This window comes from Lissotriton helveticus, chromosome 9, assembly GCF_964261635.1.
Source record: "Lissotriton helveticus chromosome 9, aLisHel1.1, whole genome shotgun sequence".
NCBI lineage: Eukaryota > Metazoa > Chordata > Amphibia > Caudata > Salamandridae > Lissotriton > Lissotriton helveticus.
The window spans coordinates 478771972-478795861 of NC_136070.1; the positions used below are offsets into that span (position 1 = coordinate 478771972).

Here is a 23890-nt window from a genome sequence, read left to right on the forward strand (position 1 = left end):
TACACCACACTCACGATACTACACCCTCTACTAGCTTGGAAATAGTACCCAACGCCCCACAATTAAATGAGTTAGACCACAATTATAATACCAAACTCTTAGAAAAAATTAGTGACCTGCTACAACAAACTTTCTCACCTATTCAAGCAAGACTAACAAAGTTAGAAACAGCGATAGGCGATCTTTTAACTCTGATGAAACCAACCCAAAAATCTAACTTAATCCAGGAGCCACATAAAGCAGCGGCAGCTAAGTTGCCTTCTTCAACTCCCACTCCCCAATCGAAAAACCTGACTTTATCTTTGGCAGCGGTAGCCAAGTCCACAATTATCCCAGTGGTCAAGAACAAAACAACCGAAAACATAGTACAAAATCCCACACTTAGACCAAACATTACTCCCCGCCAAAATACAAACATAGCGACGAAAACAAAACAATCACAAACAAACACTGAGAGGGAGAGACAACCAATGGCCGTAACACGCCCAGCTACCCTTCCCCCAGAAGCAAGTCCATTTGTTGTCATTATGACTGGCGTTCCAGAACTGGTGGATCAAAACTCCGAACCTAACTGGTCACTTAAAAATAAAATCCAACATTGGCTCAGCATTAATCGCCCACCTCCGCCCTACTGTTCAGCAAGAATCCTGATGGTTAGAAGAGCTCCCTGGGTGGGCCACGGGAAAAAAACAATACAGGGAGACTGTATCCTAATTACTTTTGAAGACCCCAGAATAGTAGAGCATATTTGCTCAGGGGAGGAATTTAGTCTAAATGGGGGGGGATCAGCACAAAGCGCCTCTCCTTTTTTTATCCGCCAAAGTTGACGGTACCTACTCAAATGATGGACCGTGGTATACAGTGGGTCCTCGCTATCGGGGAAGAGGAAGGGATGAGTGGAGAGAGCCATATCAGAGGGGGAATTATAGAGAACCACCACGATGGGAGGGCTGGAATGGAATCCCACTAACAAACAGGTACAGTGGCTTAGAGTCAGTAGACTGACCACTACAGCCAACAGATCCTGGGTGCAATAATCCAGAAAATTCCAACACCTCCCATAACCCCCAAAGTGTTGACACCCAAAGCGATAACACCCCCGCGAGCGATTGCCCACATCTGGACATAGTCTCCTGGAACATCGCCGGTCTACGCCCAAAGATCGAAGATGGGAGCATCATGAACATGGTGGGTAGACATCAAATAGTCTGCCTTCAGGAGACATGGACACCGACAGAACATCACCTCCTAGGCTTTAAGACGTATTTCTCCCCAGCCCTAGTAGGACCCAAAGGCAGGCCAAAGGGAGGTTTAAATATCTATATAGCTAATACCATCCAGCAAATAAAAATAACAACAATCCAATTGGACGATAACTTTCAGATTCTTAGCCTTTCCCTACCCAAAAATGAGCAAGCTATCCTCATAAATTTCTATAATAATCTCGAGGAACAACAGTTATTGAGGGCGATAGCAAACCTACACGAGAAACTATCTACCCTAAGGGAAAAAAAAGGTGAAAAGGGTTCTGTCTTCTTCATATGGGCGGGGGACTTTAATCTCCATTATTGTAAGAAGCTGGAGAAAAACTGTGCTGGGATGATGACCGAGGAGGGTAATTCCCTCTTTCACTTTTCCCATACTAAATATGGTATCTTAATGAACGACCTTCTATCAGATCTGGACCTCCAGATAGTTAACACCCCAGACGGTAGCACAAACAACTTAGAACCAACCTATGTGGGAAGGGGGTTCTCATCAACGGTCGACTACATCTTAATATCTGCAGCTCTCCAAACTAGGGTTAAACTTTTTGAAGTCATCCCAAACATTTTAAGCGATCACTCTGTTCTTAAACTGGAATTGAACTTAATCCAACAACGGTCCTTACCCCAAATAATAGCTAAGGCACTGACTCAGAACAACTTAAGTCTGGGCCAATTAAACTGTTTTACAATAAAATGGGGGAAGATAAACCCTGGAGAACTCACTGAAGAGTTGATAAAAGCCACTTACCCCCAGTTTATGAAATGCCTAGACTTAACGACGGGGGACGAGGAGGTACTCAGTAATTTTTCCATAATCATGGAAAAAATAAAAATTTTACTCACAGCAAGACCAAGTACTCGACCCCGGAGCGATAAAGGCTGGTTCAATCACGACTGCACCCAGGCTCATAATAAACTTAAATTAGCACTAAACAAAGACGATAGGGATTCCCACCAAATTGCCATCCTAAGAAATGAGTACCTTGTAATAAGGAAGAAGAGAAAGGCGGAACTAAAGCTGGCCCTATGGGACGAACTCCACTCTAGTGCCCAAGAAAGAAACAGTGAAGCATTTTGGAGATAAGTGAGAACCCCATTCTTGGCAGATGATAAGATCTCAAAAATTGAAGTAGCCATAGATGAGACAGAATGGGTATCCCACTTTTCCAAAATCTTCCAAAAGCGGGCAACAAACCAAGAAGTTGAACGAGAAACACTTCCAGATGTCATCTATCCCATCCAAATAGAGTTTGAAACCCCAGAGATCCTTCTGGCCTTAAAAGCAACTAAAAATGGAAAAGCCCCTGGCCCGGATGGAGTCCCGGCAGACCTTTTTAAACATAATATAGACCTTTGGGCCCCCATCCTTACCAGGGCATGCACGGCAGCCGCAAAGAAAGGACTCTTGGAGTCCTGGACACGGTCTGTGATGGTCCCGATTTTTAAAAAGGGAAATCGCCAGGACCCTGCCTGCTATCGCCCGATATCCCTGTTGGATTCATTGGGCAAGATAGCAGGCAGGGTAATACTGGAGCGATTACAGCAATGGGTAGAGGAGAGAAACATTCTCTCTGATTTGCAATTTGGTTTCCGGGAGGGCTTCGGGACAGTGGAACAGGCCCTTAACCTCTCCATCATCATGGGAAAATACTTACATGCAAAGCAAGACAGACTCTACATGGTCTATGTGGACCTGTCTGCCGCATTTGACTGTGTCTCCCACGAAAAACTATGGTCAGTGCTGTCTCAAATGGGGGTAGATTTGCCACTTTTAAACTTTTTGAGGGAGTTGTATTCTAAGCCTTCCGCAAGAGTCCGTTTTGGCACAAAGGGCGAGCTATCGACGTCATTCGGAGTGGAGCGTGGAGTCAGGCAAGGTTGTGTCCTGGCGCCCTTCTTATTCTCCCTCTATACTAACAGCCTGGAGGTTGAGCTTTTGAGGGGTGCCCAGGACCTCCCACAGGCAAAACAACGCCCGATTCCCGCTCTACTCTACGCAGATGACGCCGTCCTGCTGGCACGGACCCCTCGTGAACTCCAGAAGGTTCTCAGCAGATATTCTTCGTTTATGGGCAATCTTGATCTCCACATAAATGTGACAAAGACCTTTGTTATGACGGCAGGTACAGGGAGGAAACAGCCCAAAGAAATAGTGCTAAAAAACCAAAAAATAGAATTTACTCCTGATTATTGTTACCTGGGCATTACGATAGATGAGAAACTGACTTGGAAGGCGGCAGTTGAAGCCAGGAAACATTGTTTCAAGAGAGCCATAGCAGCCTTGGTCTCCTTCACACAAAAACTGGGCAAACGCCCACCCCTAGAACTATTAAAAATATACAGAGCCAAATGCCAGTCAACAGCACTGTATGGGGCTAGCGTTTGGGGCCATACAGATGTCTCTGCCCTACAGGTTGCAGAAAATGCATTTTTTAGGTTTCTCCTGATGGCTCCAAAGAGATCCTCAACATATGCGTGCCATGTAGAACTAGGCACCCCATATCTTGAGGATCTGGTAAGAATTCAACCGCTGCTCCTATGGCGGCGTATCTGGACCTCGGAAAAAAACGCGTTGACAAAAAGGATAGTGGCAGATGCCATGGCATTGGACCATTCTCAAAAAATAAAATGGCTAGCCTATATTAAGAACTTTCTCACTGACCTAGGTTTGGAGATTTATTATCTCAAATATTAGTGAAATCTCCAAGAAAGAGCTAAAAGATCTGGCCCTGGGTCATTTAGATAATTTGAGACTTCTTATTGAATCGGGCAAGCCCTCTGTCCAACACGCTATAAGGATCCAGACTACCCTTACCATTCAGCCCTATTTAAACCTTGAAATGAGTACATTTGACCGTTTCCTTCTGACGAGATTCAGGTTAAACTTATTTCACAGGCTAGTAGCCTTTCCTGAAAGGAACTCTTGGGTCATGCCCCTACCCCCCTGTCCTTGTGACGAAACTTCAGTACAAACCACTATACATGTAGCTTTGTTTTGTAAATTTTACAAAGAACATCGTAAACTGTGGTTATTGTCTTTGTTAAAATCTCGGGGTTTTAAGCAGTGTCGTCCAGCCATGCTATACCTACAGTACCTAGACACAGAAACCACCTGCTATTATGTTCTTAATTTTTTTAAATGTATATTTAGACACAGGAAAAATGTGTAAATATAATTAACTAATGCATTTAATTTGTACTGTAAAAATTATTTTTCCATACTAGAACTTATTGTATTTTAAAAAAACCTCATGCTGAAAATTCTTTTTAATTGAAAAATTGTATGTATTAACACTGCTTTTATGGATTTCTAAACCTGAAATTCCGAATAAAGAATTTATAATAATAATAATAATAACTAAATGTGGAAAAATACCCATTGCTGCTTCATTTATCCAGAAAACACAAAAATGGAAAAATACAGAAAAAAATAGCAAAAAAAGAAATATGGATAAATGCAGACGGAAATGTCGAAAAAATAAATGCCATAAAACCGGAAGCCCCGATTATGATGTGACTTTTTAAACGGGTTATCAGATGTACCTGAACTTAACAAAGACCACTGATGTGGTGATAGGCTGGCGATGTGTACCTACCCACACTATCTTTTCACATTTTTGCAGCTTTCACTTTAAAGTTAGATGGTTAAATAATCATGTTAACATTTCCCACAATTTCATGGTCATTGAGACAGTGAGATTTAATTGAGCTCACCATATCAAGTGGCTTTTCTTTTGGTTACTTTAAATGTTGATCAACGAAAAAGATGCAGTCATAAAGAATGAGTTACTTACCTTCGATAAAGCTCTTTGTAGTAAGGGGCCACAGAAACAAAACCCCAAAGGCTGAGAAGACCAGACTGTTACCAAGTTTGTAGTTATTGCTACATCAGACCCACAACCCCAAGAGCGTGTGGTAAATTTGCAATCCACAGGCAACTGCTGTTACCCCTGAATTCCAGAACTCACCTTCAACCACCAAAGATGTGCAAATAAACAATAGGTAAAGATAATTACCATATAAAAGAGAGAACAATACCATAATTACAGCGAATACAGGTACGCGTAAAATATACATACACAGGAATGAAGAAACAAGGCTGCTTACTACACTGTTTATGGTGAATAATCTAGTTAAACGCATCTTATGAATACTCCCAACAGCAAGATTTCAGAGACTTTGAAGCAACATCTCACATGCACCATGTTGATGCTACAAACTAGGGTTTTAGTGGATAGGAATAAGTGCCGCACTGCAAATTTACGGAGGACAATTGGACACAGGCTTATCGGTTTATGGTGCTAACAGGAAAGGGGTGACCCTACTAACCCCTTACTTTGTAATGGAAGAACCAACCACATACAATAATTGCAACGGTCCTGTGCACACATTGAAATCAAACTAAACAGAGTATGTTTCATCTAAACACATCAAGACAATATTCGTTGTAGTATTCTTGGTTCTTTTAATTTATATTAGTTCAGAGAACAGTCAGCCAACACATGTTTCGTCAGAGAAACAGTGGGCTCCGACTCTTCAGGGCCAAGTCTTGGTAGAAGGTACGTGTACTCCCTGCACCAGTGATAATTCCAACCCGGTCGGGTTCAGAAAAAATGGGTAATAGTAAGTAAAATGTCAAGAAAGTATTCAACACTGCAAGTGGATGCTACAATTAGTGTGGACAGGATAACGGTGAAAGTAGCAAAACCGGCACCCACGTCGGATTAGTGCAGTGATAAACACTAAAATTGACGGTAACGCTGATAAGTGTTACGAAGCTCTAGATTGGAACCTTTTATGTATGGAAAAATATACCATTCCACAAAACTGGGATATGCTAGAGTGGTGCAGAATCTGCTGTCTATAAAGAGTATTGACCTGAAAGATCATTACCAAAGGTAAGTAACTTGTTCTTCTGAAGGCTACTTCTAACTGAAGATTGACCATCTAGTGAAAAAATCCTAAAGCAGTAAGTTTCGAGGTAATGGGGCAGTGGAATGGCTCACAACAAAATCTCCTGTAGGACCAAACGGGCAAATTGCCTCTCCTGCCATGAAGAACTGTAATCTTCAATCTCAGGGAATACTTACTAATAAAAAGAACTTGGCACAGAAGCTGAAAATATGAAAAGACATCTTTATTAAATTTAATAAGTGAGGCCACGTCATACAGAAGCCGTAGCAACTGAATGAGGTAGTCTGAGGAATACAGAGAACAGAGGCCTTTTATATGCTCTCAGGGATACAAACTTCAGCATACAAGTAAGGGGCAGTCCTAGCTTTTGCAAGCATGCAAAATACCTAACATTCCTTCTTACACAAGCCGGACAAACCCATAATTAAAGGACCACAACCCATATCATAAACAGACCATAAAAGAAGGAACAGAAAACAGATAAGGGGTGTGTATGTGCATACCAAACTATACAATGTCCTGTGCTTTGATCCTCAATCTTGATCAGCTAAAGGGCAGGAACTGGTTTAACAAGGTCAGCTTCAGACAACAGGGTCAGTTCACTCAGGTCAAACAGGAGTCAGCACAAACTCAAGCTAAGGTCTACATGTCCTTAAAAGACTTGTTTCAGCCACAATCATGGCCTATGTGAGGGCAACCACAAAATGGCTGCCATACACAAAATGGAACCCACGGGTTCAGAATTCACAGAACCTCAGCCAGACGGGACTATCAAGGCAGTAGTGCTTCGTGAACATGTGAACTGATGCACACATTGGAGCCTGAGAGATGTCCATGACAGGTACTCCATGTGCCAAATTAGTGATAGCAGCCTTGGTTCTGATTCGAATGAGCCCTCAGGTCTTCTGGTGGCTGCTTCTTGGCCAATGAGTAGCAGTTCTTCATAGAGAGAACTAGTGACCTCAATATGGTCCTTTTATGAAAAACCTTACCCTTTCTTATCCCCAAAGAATCCCACAAGTAGTGCACTGTCCACTCGATGGTCCAAGGTACAATTGACATAAAAGCACAAGGGTTCAAGCGATGGAGTATCTCCTCCTCTTTCGAGGGGTGAGGCGGAGCAAGATTGCTAGAAGAGTGATCAATTGGCCAGCCTGAAAAACGTGTCAAAACCTGTGGAGGGGCTCATGGCACAACCCATAAAGTCAGTAGTATTAAGACTAGCACGCACTTTGCTGCATCCTGTCCTCCCTGAAAGGTTTGGGCAAAAGTTACCCATTGGCCTTCTGGGACAGCCGGCATGATGTTGCTAACAATATGCCACAATTCATTGGTGTAACTGCCCAGCATGGAGCCTACATTTCTTGAGCAAATGGCTAGGCGGGCTGAAGGAAACATCCTTTTCCCAAATGCATTAATGCACTCAAGATTCTCAATCGGAAAGGTTGTTAGGAAAGCGTTAGTATTCACTTTACAGGTCGAAACTTGTACCGCTAGGCTTTCTGATGTGGATTGTTGTGTATGGAATGTTTGGTCACAAAAGGCAGATCTGTGTAGTGTGAGGTTAGGCTGACTGACTGGAGAGGCAGAGCATGGGTTTCAACCAAGTGTCTATGACAGCGTGTGCGAGTGTTTAATTAAAAGGCAAAAGGAGCTTAGCAGAGGCATTGTGGCTGGATGAAATGTATCAGTAAATTTGATTTATCCTCGACAGTAGGCAGCAGTACGTCGAGGACTTCCAATGCTTTGCACACCACAACTACGAAGGAAGCACTTTCCTCCACTGGTGGACCAGTTGGCAAATCAAGTCGCATCTGGAGAAGGATTCTACCTGCCTTCTATACTTCCAAATAAGACTTTATCATTCATCATTTGTTGAGAGGAGGGATCAATTTGTCACTCTCCTCGTTGTAATCACCTTCATGGGGAACATGTTATAAGCCTAAGGCTACATCGAAATCTGAGCTGAACAGGCTGGGAGGCAGTTTCAATCCTGGCTAGCTGAGCCTCAGTCATTTTGTAGCGCAACCTAGGTCTGACGCGGGCAGACAGTTTTAAGCTCAGAGACCGGCATTAGCCCGGTGCAGATGCTGACAGAGTCTGCACTGTCATCGATACGGAAAGGGGCTGGCATGGATTCTGGGGGAAATAGAATGTCAGGACAGCCATCAGGATAAGTCCGGTGATGGGCCAAGCAGAGGCTGTCACCACCGGTGAAGGGCTCTCCAGAGTCTGGAGTGCCGACTATGTGGCTTCATGCCTGACTTCGACTGGCGAGAAGGGGCTCCAATTTTACCTGGACTTCTTGAACTTGTGATGTGCTTTGGAGATTGACTCACCTGAGGACTTTGAACTGGACTGAGATTTAGAGTACAAGAGAGACCGAGATATAGCACGAGACCAGCCTTGCCCAACAACCTGGAGAAACAGCGATTTCTAACACAACCTCATCTTATGTTCAAAGACACTTCACTTTGCTCCCCAAAAAGTACGCCTTCATGCACATCCAGGCGTACTTTTCAAATGACTGAGTTGTGACCAGATCCCAGGCACCGCAGAGAGTCTGTAACTGACATCTCCTTCCTGCAGTCACAGCATTGATTGAATCCTGTAGTTTTCAGGAAAAATATTTTCCCTGGGACTTGGTCAGAGAAATGTAGATGTCGGAAGACGTACAAGTTGAGATCCAAGCACAGTATCCATGTTGATGGGTGCAAAAGAAAATGTACTGCTGCGAACGTAGATGGGTGGCACCTTAAACAGCCCACCTTAATCATCGCCAATCTGGTAGTGTCACCATGGAGCCATGTGGCACCACCTGGCAGTGCACAAGAGCTATTGTTTAAAAATCTTCAGATGCGGTCTGGCTCCTGGGAGTATTCTCACGGTGAGGTACCCGTGTTATAAGTATCCATCAGAAGTTGGTCATTTATTAACCGACATGATAGTGCATCATTTGAGTTATCGCTACAGCGATTGGCAAGTGTCAATCAATTCCCTATATTAATATATTTAAATTGCAATCACCCGGTGGGGAAAATCTGCTTGTTAGGAATCGTCTTATCTGTACTTCGCTTAAGGTATTGTAAAGAAGAAAAAAAGAAAGCCACTAAAGTGAGACTCTCAAATATAAAAGTTATCACTCTCCGAATCATCATGTCTGAAAAGCCCTAATCCTCATCGGCCGTGGCAAGGGTATATGATTCGGAGCACAACAATTCTTCCATCCGGGAGAATCTCTGAGCTCTTGGAAGAAGTTCCGCGAAGGGAGATTTTATTTGTCTACGAGGAAGAACGCAGCGTCAATGAACGTCGTCAATCAAGACTGAAGGGTCCCTGGAGCAGGATAGTTTACTCAAAGAAGACTAGGATTTCTCCTGCCTGCGGCACTTATTATTTGCTTTTTATCAGAAGATCTTTTGGCGACAGTCAGCAGTCTTGCCCAAGTGTGACGGCGATCGCCTTGGCGCCTATTCCTGCATGCCTTGGCCAAAAATAGCTCGGTGTCTCCCGTTCCTTTATGTTTTTCAGGACATTGGACTTAGTCATTGTCAAAATTCCCAGTCATTTCATGAGTAAAGCACCCCCCACCCCACCCCAGACCCACATCAATGCGGAGCAGAATAAACGGGAGCGGACGCCAGCGCACAGTATGTTGCCTCACTCCGATGTCCGACTGGAGTTGCGACCAACGTCGCATGGCACCAACAAGTGGCAATGGCCCGACTGATGAGGAAAGGTTTTCGGGACTATTCCGACACCTGGAAGGATATTCTTTAAGGTGATGAACCTGCTGTAAGAGGCATCAATCAGAAAACCATATATCAATGCTTTGTCTGATTCTTTTTTTAACCATCCTGCCCTGCTTTTCCAGCGATACACGTCTGCCCTTCCTGCTAGGTTTTATCTTTTTCACAAATCTGGCACTGGGGTAAGTTAAGTGTTTAAAGTGGAGGTAGTAGAGACGCCTTCTCCTAACAAGCTAGTTCAGATTGATGCATCCTTGTATGCGTTTTTATTTGTGCAAAACTGTTTTGATTTTTTCAGTGCCAAGGTTTTTAGCTCCCAGTACTCATTTTGTTGATATAAAAATTACTAAACATAACCTACAGTGGATTTTTTGCGAATGTTACAGCATGGTAAACTGCCGGAGTTTATGGATCACTGCAAACATTAACAATAATTCATTAATACCTGAATGCAAAAACACAACATCTACATACTGCTTCTACTTTAAAGACATTATATTGCTTGGGTGGTACACAAAGTATGTAAAGCCAACCTTTAATCAAATACCTATAGCTGGAGCATTAATGCAGAGCTCTCTGGCCAAAATAAGGAATGTTTTTCCCAGCACATACACATTCACCTGAAAAACAAAAAGATAAAAAGGTGATTAATTTTCAGAACACCATTGATTTTCACACTATTGTCCGTTTCTCACTCTCTTGGGGGGAAACTGCCATTCAAGGTTGAAATCTGTGACCTGAGATTGTGCAGCCACTGAGTTTTTTTGTATAATTTTAGATTTGCTGCATTTGCCACATACTCCATTATCTGCTCCATAATCTTCAAATTTTAACAAGAAAAATGCATTTCTAGCTCAAACGGTTCAGAAGTTACTAAAAACGAAGCGACATGTGGAAGGCCCTTTACAAAGATTAACTGATCTCATTTATGTTGCTTATTACTATATTTGGGTGTTAAACTGGTATTATTGAGGTGCAACCAATACCTAGACCGTATTAACTTGCAAAAATAACAAAATAAAGTAGTAATACTAACACCAAATGTGACTTATCAAGAAGCACAATTTGCCTTTTCTTGCCGCATAACTTCCTCAACCCGGCCACATAATGTCACCCTCTCCTACCACATAATTCCAGTGGCCCTGTCTGTGACTAACAGACACACCCGTACTTGTGTCAGCCAGTTTGTGGCATAGGAGAATGGGAGTAACATGACAAAACAGGATATACAGACAACAAACGGTCAGTGCCGCAATGCAACACAACAAGACTTCAATGTTGAGGCAAGAGTATTAAGCAGTGAAATGTACAATCCGCAACTTTTAGATGTGTCTATTACATTTCTTTTAATGATATCACGTCCTGGCAGCTAAATGTTCTTCCCATGGCTTAGTAAGGCAGTCCACACAGTGATCTGTTTTAAGAGCAGTTATGTGGCAAACAGGTTACATCAGGGAAAACCAAGCACAGGCTGACCATTCAAGTACCTCTTCTATCCCAGATGCGATGTAGCAGCTTGGGAGCCCTTTAACAAACAAGTGCTCTGATTAGGAGTCAGGCAGAGTGGAATTACCGCATGGAATTTCGCTTTGCTTGATTATGAGTGGGTCGGTGTTCCCGCAGCCATTTTTCCTAGGTAATTCCAGTGGTGGCTGGCAGAGAATAGGGGCAGGGGCGAATAATATATAAAAATAAAAAAACACCTTCTCGCAGCCGCCTCTGTCTCTCCTCCGTCTTTCCTAACAAGTCCCGAAAGCACACAGGCTCTCCTAAGCCAATCACAACGCCGAGACAGGTACAGGGAGCCTTTGCATGTTGATCACCAGGCTGTGTAAAACAGCATGGTGGAGAACAATCAAAGTGCGCATGGCTGTTTGACCGGCCCAAGACAGCAGGCCAAGCAGTCATGCGCACTTAGTGTGCATGAACCAGTCCACCTCCCTGGGCCACCGGCCCGCCCCGCCCTAACGCAACACCGCAGCAACGGAAAATAAAATGGTAACGTTGTTATTATTTTATTTTTCCATTTACCACTGCAGACGGACAACGCTCCTCCGCCTTAGCGGAGGAGCCATCCTTGGGTAATTCTGCCTGGTAAACTTGCATGAGACTTTGACTGCAGTGGCTGCCATGCCTCTTTCCCAGTTTTTCTTCCCTGGCAGTGGGTAGCAAAACATGCTCCCATGTGCCAGAAATTAGCTTCCTTTCCCATCCCATACTCCTTTCAACCCCCACCCCACCACACCCAAAGACTCCTTCATACATTGAACACCTTCTCAGGGCAGGTGCTGAAAGTATGCCATAAACCCCACAACATTGTGAATTACGTGTGGTTTCACGACTGGTAACTCAGGTGCCACATAGTTAATCCACATTCTATTGAGTGTCAGTCATAATTGCAGAGTACTGGTGTGGTGTTACCGCATTTTAATAAGTATTCCACATGCAGAGTTCCAACAGTATCAGGTAACTCGTAATCAGGGCCTAGATATTCATCAAACAGTTTGCTTCAGTGACATTCCTTCAGGAAGGTTGTGTATTGGTAAACTGGTATGCACTTGTACTGGCTTCACACTGTTGCTCAGCAACACGTTTTTCTCTGCTCTCACACATGCAAAATGGGCCATCTTACACCTATAGCGGTAACACCACCTTACAACTACACATGAATAGAGAACCTCACTAGCCATTAAGCACATTGATCAAGCACGATTATACATACCATTATCAGAGTACATGGGTGCTTCTGAGTGTGTGTTGCTGGTTCCTGTGCTGCCCTGCATACTGCCCTCCAATGCATCCAGAACAACACGCAGAAGCAGCATGGTTGGGTTACTCATTACCGGATCTCTCACATTCACACCATCCTACCTACAGGCCCCTTACAACAGCGTGGTCGATACCTTAACCCTTTCCATGCGCCAGTCGGCCAACGGCCGTCGCAAGCACTACCTCCGTAGTGCTGCGCACGTCTGTTGTCCGATGCGACCCCAGCCACACAATTAAACCGCCACACCGCGGCGGGATTGCTGCCGCGATTAAGCGGTTAACACCATTGGCTCGATACCCATTGACTTGCATCATACTAACAATATGAGCTCTAAAGACAGATGTGCACCCACTTTCACGTGTGCATGAACCCCCACATCAACAGTTTTGCACTGTAACATAAAGGCACTGAACTTAACTAAATCGGATTACTACATCTGACCATATTCCTTATTCAACCCCTCTTGGCAGCTGTTGCGAACCACAACTCTTCCACCCAGGACACTAACACAATCAAAAATGTCACCCCTTACTTCTAATCGTACTTTACAACAAACACTTGTCGAACTCCACACAGAACCTAATCACTTAGATCTATCCACACACATCTACCTTATTTCCCTCTTAGGAATTAACTTTGTGCTCTGATCGGTCAACAAATTCTGCATGCAATCTAACCAGATCTGATCTCAAATTTTCAAAAGGCTTACTCCCTCTTCCAGAGTTTAACTACCACTCCTCTTTTTACCATCACTTGCTCTTCAGTAGTTTTTCAAGCCAGCCTCCCTTCTAGGCCTCCAAGAAATCCCAACAGTTGCCTTTCCCTATTGCTCATTAACTAGTGCCCTGGCTCTCAACTTTCTTATTTCTCCAAACCCCCAGAGCAACTGGTGTTTACCAAGCTCATGAATTGCCTAACTCCTTATCATTTGCTCGACCAATAATAATCAGAGGTTTGCTACCCTCCACTCCACAAAAGCAACTTTCACACGTATGAAATGTCTAACCTCTGCTCAAACAAGTATCCCCTCCTTTAGGTTGACCTTCATAGAGCACAGAGACCCATCACACTCTACAACTACCGTCTTTTACGTAGGGAGTGCAGGCACAGCCATAAGAAGCTTTCCATCTGTTAGACATGCCTTCTGGCTGGCTTGCATTTCTCATGGATCATCCTAGTCTCTACTACTTATCTCTAAACCACTATTTCTGGCAACATTACCTTATCCTTTGGCTTTTCCTTCACAACTCACCGTCAAATAAGCACCTCTGATTGCCTCACTGCACAGAGACACTGAATAGCTCTACATTCTTTATGCCCAAAACAAACTGTCCTGAAGACCAATAGATTTCTGCATGGGACGTCAATGAAGAGAATTTAAATCTGGCAAGATGCGATCAGACCTCTTAATTTTATGAAGGACACTGGCAGTCATTTTTTTAACACACTTCAGGTGTGTAATGTTGTAAGAGGGAAATCCCTATGTCGACCGCATTACAAAGACACTAGCACTAAGATTTAGAAATGCACATTGCTATGATGTAATACGACAATCAAAGGAATTGCAGAACAGACCATAGTGCTTTTAAGTGGAATGAAAAATCTTATGGACACAATTTTGGGATGCAAAGACAAAGAGTCCATGTGAAAGACCAAAATCCGAACCATATGCATGGGTATTAGACCCTGGACTTCATAGAATTCCACAAGCAACAATTACAATAAGGAGTCCTGTCTTAGATAAAAACAAAAGATCTTCAGTCTTGAAGGAACTGTGCTTGTAAAAATTGTTGCATATCCACCACTTAATTGCTATAAAAACTGAATTGTAGAAATGAGTATCCTCTTAGTGAGCCCATGCATTAAATATACAGAGATACATATCTCTCTCTCTCGTTCCCATAGGAAAAGCGTTTTTTGTTTTACTAAGAACTTTGGCGCCGTCTTATGAACCTTCACGGAATTTTCGAAACAAGTTTGCCACTCACTTCAGGGGTTGTTTGCAAAGTTTTCAGGTGATTCGTCAAGCAGGGGCAGAGAATTACACCAAATTTTGCAGAAAGCTACACCGTGGTCGAGAAAGTGTGCATTTTGTAATTTGGTATAAATCTTTTCGGTAGTATTTAAGTAATTTAAAAAAAAAAAAAAAGATTTACCTTTAGTTAAGAACGCAGAGTATCTGCGGATCAGTCGGATATCATGGCAAGATGTGACTGGCTGCCACCACTGCAACCAGGAAGTGACGGCAGCCATCTTGGGATCAAGCCAGAGTCCCAGGTAAAAAGGAAAAATACACATGGGTGCAGGGTGGAAATATCCTGACCCCCTAGCCCTAATCCACTGTGGGTCCAAAAACTTTTTGTTAAATTTTGCAACAAATTTGCAGATCTGCGACAAAAAAAACCCAAAAAAAAACAAGCGCAGAGAGGGCTCACTTGCCCCCTCTCCAGGCCGATTTCCGCCCCGGAGAACTCATTCCCCGGGGCCTGGCCGCTATTGCAAAGGGGGCACACATGTGTCCTCCCCCCCCCCTCCTCGGGCCAAAATCGACCCCGAGAGAACACAATCCCTGGATGGGGGCAGCCTGCCCCCTTTAGAATATTGCCGGGCCCCAGGAGATGGTGTCCTCTGGGCCAAAATCGGCAGGAGAGTGGGGCTGTGTGCCCCCTCCCAGATAAATATATCAGTGGGCCCCGGGGGATGGGGTTGCCGGGGCCAATATCAGCTCGGGGAAGAGGCCCAAGGGTTGGGTGTCTTAAGGGGGTTGGCCACAGGACAGGCTTTGTGGTCAATCCCCTGCAGAGATATATGTGCATGTTACTGGCATGACGTTACCGTGGTGCAGACTCCAGGGCTCTTGATACATGTTGAATAAAGCTAGGGCAAGTATCGAGCCCCGGGGAATATCGCAAGGTATCTCTGTCTCCATTGAGATGTAATTCCCCATCTTCACTAGTAGCTGCCTTTGGAGAGAGAAAAAGAAAACAAGCACAAAACAAGTTCTTGATGCCTACAGCGTGCTCTAGCGTGTACATTAATTTGTGGTGGTCAAGTGTAGTGAGCATTGAGTTGAGATTGAAGGCAATGTGCTTCTCACAGTACGGGTCAGTGGGTCACAAAGGTGTTGAGCTTGCTCATCCAATAATTGGGGTTTCTTCAAAGCACACAAAGTTAATAGTCACATTTGTGCCAACTGCAATTAACTTTTTATTTGAAAGTGTTAAAGAAGATATAAATAGCTATTGAAATACTGACAACCCAAAAGAGAAGAAAAGGCTGTGTTTACAGGACAGGAGATAGAGAAAGGGGGCATTGTGTGAGAAAGAGAAAGGGCATCGTGAAGAGAAGATGATGCGAAAAAAGTACAGCAAGTGAAAAGACAGGGATGAATAGGAAAGAGATGAAAAGGAGATGTACAGATGGAGGATTTCAGAACAAAGGAGAAAAAAGGCGCATAGACTACACCCCTCAAGATAGTGGTGATAAGGGAAGAATTGAAGTGATTGAGAACCTCCGACAAGCACTACCCCTTCCACAGACCTCAGCAATGTTTAATTCACAGTCTTGTGTTTTCATAATTGAAACATTTTCAATTTTAATTATGCATAACATCACTGTTATTCATTTATCTATCTGATGCTACTAACAAGTATTGGGAAAGCTAGTGGGCCTGTCTTCCTTTGGTCAGACGTACACTGTTGAATTATATGTATGGATGCAATAACAGAAAGGTCACACACAGAGGCACACCTAAATAGTGGTCAAGAGGCATGCGGTGTGAAGTACAGCACTTTAGTTCCCATGTTTTAAGACACACCATTACTTGATCCCACTTGTGAAGATTGTGGTGTATTATATAGTGTGGGTGTGTGACCTTACTGTGTAAAAAACACACAAATCCATCTTGGGTCCAGTAAGGCTCGTTTGTAAAACCTGTAGTTTAACCCTGGTTAGCATTGGCATTGAGCAGCAACGTTAAAAACAAAGGAACTAGTGTAAAGCATTTATAGGCACCAAACAACATATTAAGAAAGTCGCACAAACGAAATCCAGCACCAAGTAAAAAAAATAGATTACATTTTTATGAATTTTGAGACAACAAGATGAGCCAAATCCAACGGTGGGTTACGCAGATATAGATTTTTAAGTAAAACGTAAATCTCAGCTTTTTAGTCCAAACCACAAACAAACAAACATTAGTAACTGTAAAGTTTGGAAACTTTTGACAACATTTTAAAGAGTTGTGTTTGACTCCTCTAGCCTGGACTTTGCAACTAATTCATAGAGAGAGATGGTCAGGGGGCTAACAAGGAGTACATGGGCAGTTACCTGGTCACCTAAACAGTCTCACATCCAGTTCCACACTTTATGTAAGGAACACCATAGACTTAAAACGAGAGCTGCTGATGTGGAGGATTCAGGGTGCTAAAAGATGCTCTGGGGGCTGTGCGGTTGACGGGGTGTCTTCCTGGGGTTATTCCTTGGTCCACGGTTGAGATGGGGCGAATTTGGCCACAGAAGTCTGGCTCCCTTGAACTCCTCTTTGAGCCAGGAGAAGTCCAGTTACAACTAGGATATCAGTCTCAGGTCACAGCTGGTCCAGCGGTTTCCTTTGGAGAGGGCTACTATACATCTTTGGCAACCAGTCCACATTCTGACAACTCTCCCAGGGCCAGCAGACATGGGTGCAGCTTTTGAGCATCGACGTGTGGTCTTCTTGACAGCACGTCGGTGGTCAGAGGTGGTTCTTTGGAAGTGGCTATTGACTGGCTAGAACGGGCTACTTCAGTTTTTATGGAACCAGCCAACCGACTTTTAGAGTTAAACTTTTTTGTCTAGGGCCCTGGAGAGACTTATCCAGGAGCCAAGCACTCCAGGCACAGTTCTCTCTTCACTAGTCCAAGGAGCAGCAGGTGCAGTCCAGGGGTTAGTGCAGCCTAGGTTGTCAGGTCCAGGGGACAGCAGGACAGTCTTTCTGCAGCCCTGTCTCCAGTCCAGATGTGATCAGAAGTTCTGGTTACCAGGAGTGCCATATTTAGGCCAAGAAGGTACCCCGGGCAGTTGAAGCGGTCACTAGTCAATGGGCTACCAGGATCCCTCTCTCCTTATGACAACTTCCAGCTATCTGGTGCATCTAGCTATCCCAGAGTGCACTATTCCGTCCACGCCCAAGATGGCTGAATCCTGCTCACAGCGTGGGGGGACTTGGTAGCAATCGGTTTCCCCACTACCCGAACAAAGGGGCAACCCCTCTCAAGTGTGGCTGTCATATGTCCATCAAAAGCGGTGTCCCCTTTTAGGCCAACTCCCTGTGTGTCTTCATGTGAGGGGGAGGTCACACCTCCATCTGCGACAGGCCTCTATTGTTCCTTGGCTTGGGAGTTGTTCATACCACTCCGCAGGAGGGCAGAAGGCTGCCTGGTGGCCAGCATCTGCAAAAGACCACCAGATTGACTGGGAAACAGAGCAGCAACTTTCTAAAAGTTGCTTTTCTTTAAGTGACATTATATTTTGACCTGGGCACCAAGTCAGGTTTAATGTCACGATTAGTTGGATACCTAGAAGTACCAACTTTAGTAGTCCCATTCAGAAGTTAGCAGGGGTGAGATGTAAGCCTGTAACTCAATTGAGCTACTAACCTTTCCACATTGAGCCTCATAGTTCGGGGGTTTTGCAGTTAGGACATGTGAAACTTACTTACTAATATACACCACCCTGCTTTAGGGCTCAATAGACCTTTCTTACGGGTGACTTACATATATTATCAAGGGTGGTTTGGGATTGGCCATAAGTATAAATGGCAAAGTTGAACTAGCAGTTTTAAAACTGCTCTTCCAGTCTGCAGTGGCAGGCTGGGAGCCATGTTGATTTGTGTCACCCTCAGGATGGCACAATCAGTGCTGCAGCCCTAAGTGAACACTTTAACGTATATGCCCTAGGTACCCCGGTACCATGTACTAGGGACTTATATTAGTTTAACTTATGCCAATTGGGTGTAGCCAATTCAATATATATTTTGTAAAGGGTTAGAACACTGATACTGAGGTCTGGTTGGCAGGCCTCAGTGCACTGGCAATATCAAAAACTGCAGCATCAGTCCAAAACTTTCGGGGTGATCATGCAAAAAGAGTGATTTCCTTACATGGCTTCAAGCCAGAAGAAAGGTGATAAGCAACTAACCCTTGTCCTGGTAGTCATCATCTTAGTGGAAGATTGTGGAAAGTCCATCTGCATTGGCACGGTAAGTCCTAGATTTGTGTTCCACTGTAAAGTCCATACCCTGTGGGGAAATGGAACACCTCAACATTGTGGATTCCTCTCCTCTCATCTGCATCACCCACCTGAGAAGTCTGTGGTCAGTTTGAACCCTAGAGTAAGTCCCAAATAGGTAGGGTCCCAGCTTCTTCAGTGACCAAACCACAGCAAAGGCTTCCCCTTTTCAATGGCACTCCAACGCTGCTCTCGGGTTGCAGTCGCCTAACGCTGCTCGCCTTGTTTGAGTCACCTACTGATAAAGGCAACTGCTTGAACTTGACCCTAATCATTTAGCTGTGACAATACTACCCCAATACCATGTCCCGAAGTGTCAGTCTGGACAACAAACTCTTTGTTGAAATCAGGTGCCAATAGGACAGGTGCTGAGCACAAAGTTTCCCTTAGGATTTCAAAGGCCTATGGACACTGGTCAGTCCATATGATTTTTCTGGGCTGTTTCTTGAAGGATAGCTCTGTTAAAGGTGAAAGTTTGGTACTGAATATTTTTGCAAACCTTCTGTAGTACCCAGTAAGGCCAAGAAAGGCTCTGACGGGGTTTGGGTCTTAGGAACTTCCCAGGACACAATTATCTGGATGTGAGCTGGAGAGGTTGTACCTGGCCTCCACGTTCTTGGTGGACTGAGTACACAACAGAACCTTGCCCTATTTGGCACTTACATATCTTGATAGCCAATCCTGCCTGTTGCAGAGCTTGAAGCTTTTGCCCATGCCTCTAAATATGTGTTTATATGCCTAGGAGGTTGTTTGCCCTAGAAGAGTGATGCTAGTGAGGTCATGGTGCCCTGCGTGATATTTACCTAAAGTGTTTTAGGATTGCGTAGGTGGTGTTTACCTGTTACCAGTGAGTACTGGTTGTGTGCTACATGTGCCAATTTTGGTACTACAGTTATGATATGTTCTACGTGCTAGTTCTAAAAGTGATTACTCCTGACAGCGGTCCAGGTGGCCCTGTCCCATGTAAATAATCCCCTCTACATTCTGCCCGTGCCCATGGCACCTTGTAAAGTATATGTTTATTATCTAATGTTTGTGGTATAATACAAAGACATTTTTTTATATATACCCTTGTGTGGAGTTCCCTTTGTGCCCACCCCGCCAGGGACACTGCCGTACGTAATTATTAATTTAATCTCCCGGGAGCCTACCCCGGATAGTGCCGAGATTACCCCCGCCGCCGCCTGGCCCACAACAGGAAGTCAGGCAGGCCGGGGGCGGGACTGCGAGACAACAGGAAGTCTAGGTAGCTTCCCCCGGGGCTCCCAGGAGCGAGGGAGAGCCCCGGAGTGCGCCAGCAGAGGAGCGGTCGCAAGCGAGGCCCCGGAGGAGAGGAGCCCCGCCCGTGGCACCAGAGCAGCTGCCGCGAGACCCGGTGAGTGACTGCGGCTGGAGAGAGAGGCGTCAGAGTCCCCCGGAGTTGTCCGTGGTGAGTGGGGCTCCGTTTTGCAGTGCGGGGGGGTGTTTGTTTATTCTGAGGCTGTCGAGGCTCCACCGGTGCAGGGCATTTCTCTCGAGCCCAGAGGCTCCAACGTGTGGGACAGTTCTGCTGAGCCCTGAGAGGCTCCCGTGGGACATTATTGTTTTAGAAGCCACAAGAGGCTCCTGGGGGCCATCATTTTGCGAGTCCCCCGAGCGGGACTCCCACGAGGAGCACAGTTCTCCAGAGCCCATAAGAGGCTCCAACAAAGTGTGCAGTTGAGTTCTCGAGCCCACAAGGCTCCCAGGGCATTTGTGTTCTCGAGTCCCCCGAGCGGGACTCCCACAGTAACGGGGGCAGTTTCAGGTTGCTTAGAGCGGCCCCGGTTGGCAGCGCGCCGCTCCCACAATTTTGGGGCATATTTGTTGATGAGCCCTGGGAGGCTCAAGCCGGCATAGTTGTTCCACGAGCCCCGAGAGGCTCAACCCGGCATAGTTTTTCCACGAGCCCCGAGAGGCTCAGACCGGCCCATTTGTTTTAGAGCCCTGAGAGGGCTCCGGAGGCCATTGTCTTTTGAGTCCCCCTTGAGGGACTCCCACGTTAGTGCCGCATTTGTTCTCGAGTCCCCCGAGAGGTACTCCAACATCTACAGGGGCATTTTTGGTTATTTGGATCCTGAGAGGCTCAGGGGGCATTTATTGATTTTGAGTCCCCAGAGGGGGGACTCCAACGTTGGGGCCGCATTTGCTGCAGAGCCCACGAGAGGCTCCAGTTTCCCACGTTGTTTTGGGCCCCTTGTCCCTGTGGAAGCCCAGAGGAGTTCTACAGCTGCCCAGCACTTAGTGGGCAGCTGCCACGTTTAAGTTCTGCGCAATCTTCCATTGGCTGCCTGCGCAGCCGCCCTGACATTTGGGACACGGGGCGTTTCAGCCCCAGAGAGGCCAGTTGGCCTGGGGGACAGTTCTTGTGTTGTGCCCTTGCGGGGGGTACATGTTTGGCCCTATGTGTTTTGCGCAGATGTGATTTCCTGCCTAATGTGATTGATGCAATGCTTTTGCCCATGCCTCTAAATATGTGTTTATATGCCTAGGAGGTTGTTTGCCCTAGAAGAGTGATGCTAGTGAGGTCATGGTGCCCTGCGTGATATTTACCTAAAGTGTTTTAGGATTGCGTAGGTGGTGTTTACCTGTTACCAGTGAGTACTGGTTGTGTGCTACATGTGCCAATTTTGGTACTACAGTTATGATATGTTCTACGTGCTAGTTCTAAAAGTAATTACTCCTGACAGCGGTCCAGGTGGCCCTGTCCCATGTAAATAATCCCCTCTACATTCTGCCCGTGCCCATGGCACCTTGTAAAGTATATGTTTATTATCTAATGTTTGTGGTATAATACAAAGACATTTTTTTATATATACCCTTGTGTGGAGTTCCCTTTGTGGTGGGCCTTGGGTGTTGTTGCTGGGTGCGCGCGCAAACGCTTTACACATCGCCTCTGAGATAAGCCTGACTGCTCGTGCCAAGCTACCAAGGGGGTGAGCAGGGGTTATCTTGGCGGGTAACTTCCTTGCCCTGACTAGAGTGATGGTTTTTGCCTGGCTTTGGCGCAAGCCTCAGCCAACCAGAAATTCCCATTTCTAACACTAGGCAAGCGGTCACCTGTGCCCACATCACGAGTACACCAAGTTGTCAGTCCTAGGTTCAAGGAGAAAAGACCAAAACACTGTCTGATCAAGCTGTAACAGACTGCTGCTGCTCTATTAAACTGGAGGAGAGAACTACTCTTACTGAAACGTATTTGACACTGGTTGGCAGGAGACCAGGGAGAGGTTTGCGTTCCTTCTATTCTCCTCCATCTGTCACCATGAGAGTCGCACTGTCATGGTGAAGCTTGAGCCCGTTTACATGGATGACCCTGTGAAGATGTCCAAGAGTCCCTACGCCCACCAAGTAGGTGACTTTACCTTTCTTTTCCAAGATAGGGTAGGGCCCATTCCATTGGTCCTTAAGGGCCCTGGGTGTCACAGACTCCAACACCCACACCAGATGTCCTGGTTGGTACTCTACTATGGAGGACCTCTGGTCAATCCAGTGCTTCACAAGCTCCTGGCTAGCCTCCAAGTTTCATATACTCTGCCATCCTGGAACAAAGGCCTAGTACATAGTCCGCTATATTTTGTTTGGATTCTTTGAGAGGTGTCTCCCAACCTTCTCTTACTAAACTCATGGTGCCTCTTACAGGGTGACCAAAGAGTAACTCAAAGGAACTGAAGAACTCAAAGGGACTGAAGACCTAAAAGGGACTGAAGCCTTCTCCCTCTTGAGGAACCTCTCTATATGTAAACAGTAGGCATGGAGGGAGAATATCCCATCTTCTTTTGTGTTTTTCCGGTAAAGTCATAATCATGCCCTTCATGTTCTTACTGAATCTTTCTACAAGCCCTTAACTTTGGGGATGGTAGGGGTAGTGAACTTAAGTCACTCAACATTCATCCCATGTGGCTTTCAGATAGCCAGACATGAAATTTATACCCCTATCTGAGATAACCTCCTCAGGGAACACAATCCTGGTGAAGATGCCAAGTAAGGCTCTAGCTACTACAGCGGCAGTAACTGTCCCAAGGGATCTGGCATCTGGGTACCTGGTGGCATGGTCCACTAACACCAAGATGAACCTATTGTCAAATGCAGTAAAGTGGGTCGAAGGAAAACAATGTCAAACCTCACGCTTTCAAAGGAAGTCCCCACCAAAGGTAGGGTTAAAAGGGGAATCTTTGGCTTGTCTCTTGTTTTGCCATTGGCTTGACAGGAGCAACATCATTGCCTTTTCAGACATCTGAGGCCAGTAGAAGCGACTGTCCAACCTTTCACAGGACTTGGTCTGCTTCAGATGTCTAGCTAAGGGGATGTCATGGGCCGTGTTAAGGAGGAATTCTCTGAACTTTTGGGGGACTACCCCTCTCCTGGTTTGATGTCCCTTGCCTCACGGTACAGGATTCAGTCAGCCCAGATCAATTTAAGGGATGCCAGTGACATCTCCTACCTCCTGTTTTAGAGCCAGCTTTCACAGGCCTTCAAGAGTGGGAAAAGTATTTTGCCCTGCTCAAGTCCTCTATGGATGGGCCCCATTCCCCTTGAAGTTCTACCAGGCCAGGAAAACCTTTAAAAAAACAGCCTCTTCTCTCTTCAGGCACCAGACCTCCCCCCTTAGGGTTAGGCTCTTTGTGGGCCTGTGGGCTCTGGAAAGTGTCCTTGATAGGCTTTCTACCCTTTCTCTTGTTACTAGGGCCTTGGGAAATGTTTCCAGGCTCCAAGGTGCCTTGGCTTTCTTTTAAGGCATTTTGTGCTATAGAGGAGAGAAACACCACCTCAGGGAGAACCTGCATTGTTGCAAGAGTCCTTCTTTTCACCTCTGCCCAGCCAGAAGTTGCAAGGTCATTGCCTTGTAGACACTCCACTGAGAAGGCAGGTGAAAACGCTACCTTTGTTGGTTCAATAAC

At 45.3% G+C, this 23890-nt stretch overlaps 1 protein-coding gene across 3 annotated transcripts in view; it reads right to left on the minus strand.

Annotated features, from left to right (window-relative positions):
• Nucleotides 1-23890, minus strand: part of BRF1 (BRF1 general transcription factor IIIB subunit) — a 1219927-nt gene that overhangs the window by 636840 nt on the left and 559197 nt on the right. For all 3 annotated transcript variants that reach the window (XM_078660299.1, XM_078660297.1, XM_078660298.1), the window contains exon 5: nucleotides 10479-10551. In XM_078660299.1, coding sequence (XP_078516425.1) covers nucleotides 10479-10551 — 73 coding nt within the window. The remainder of the gene's footprint in view (nucleotides 1-10478; nucleotides 10552-23890) is intronic.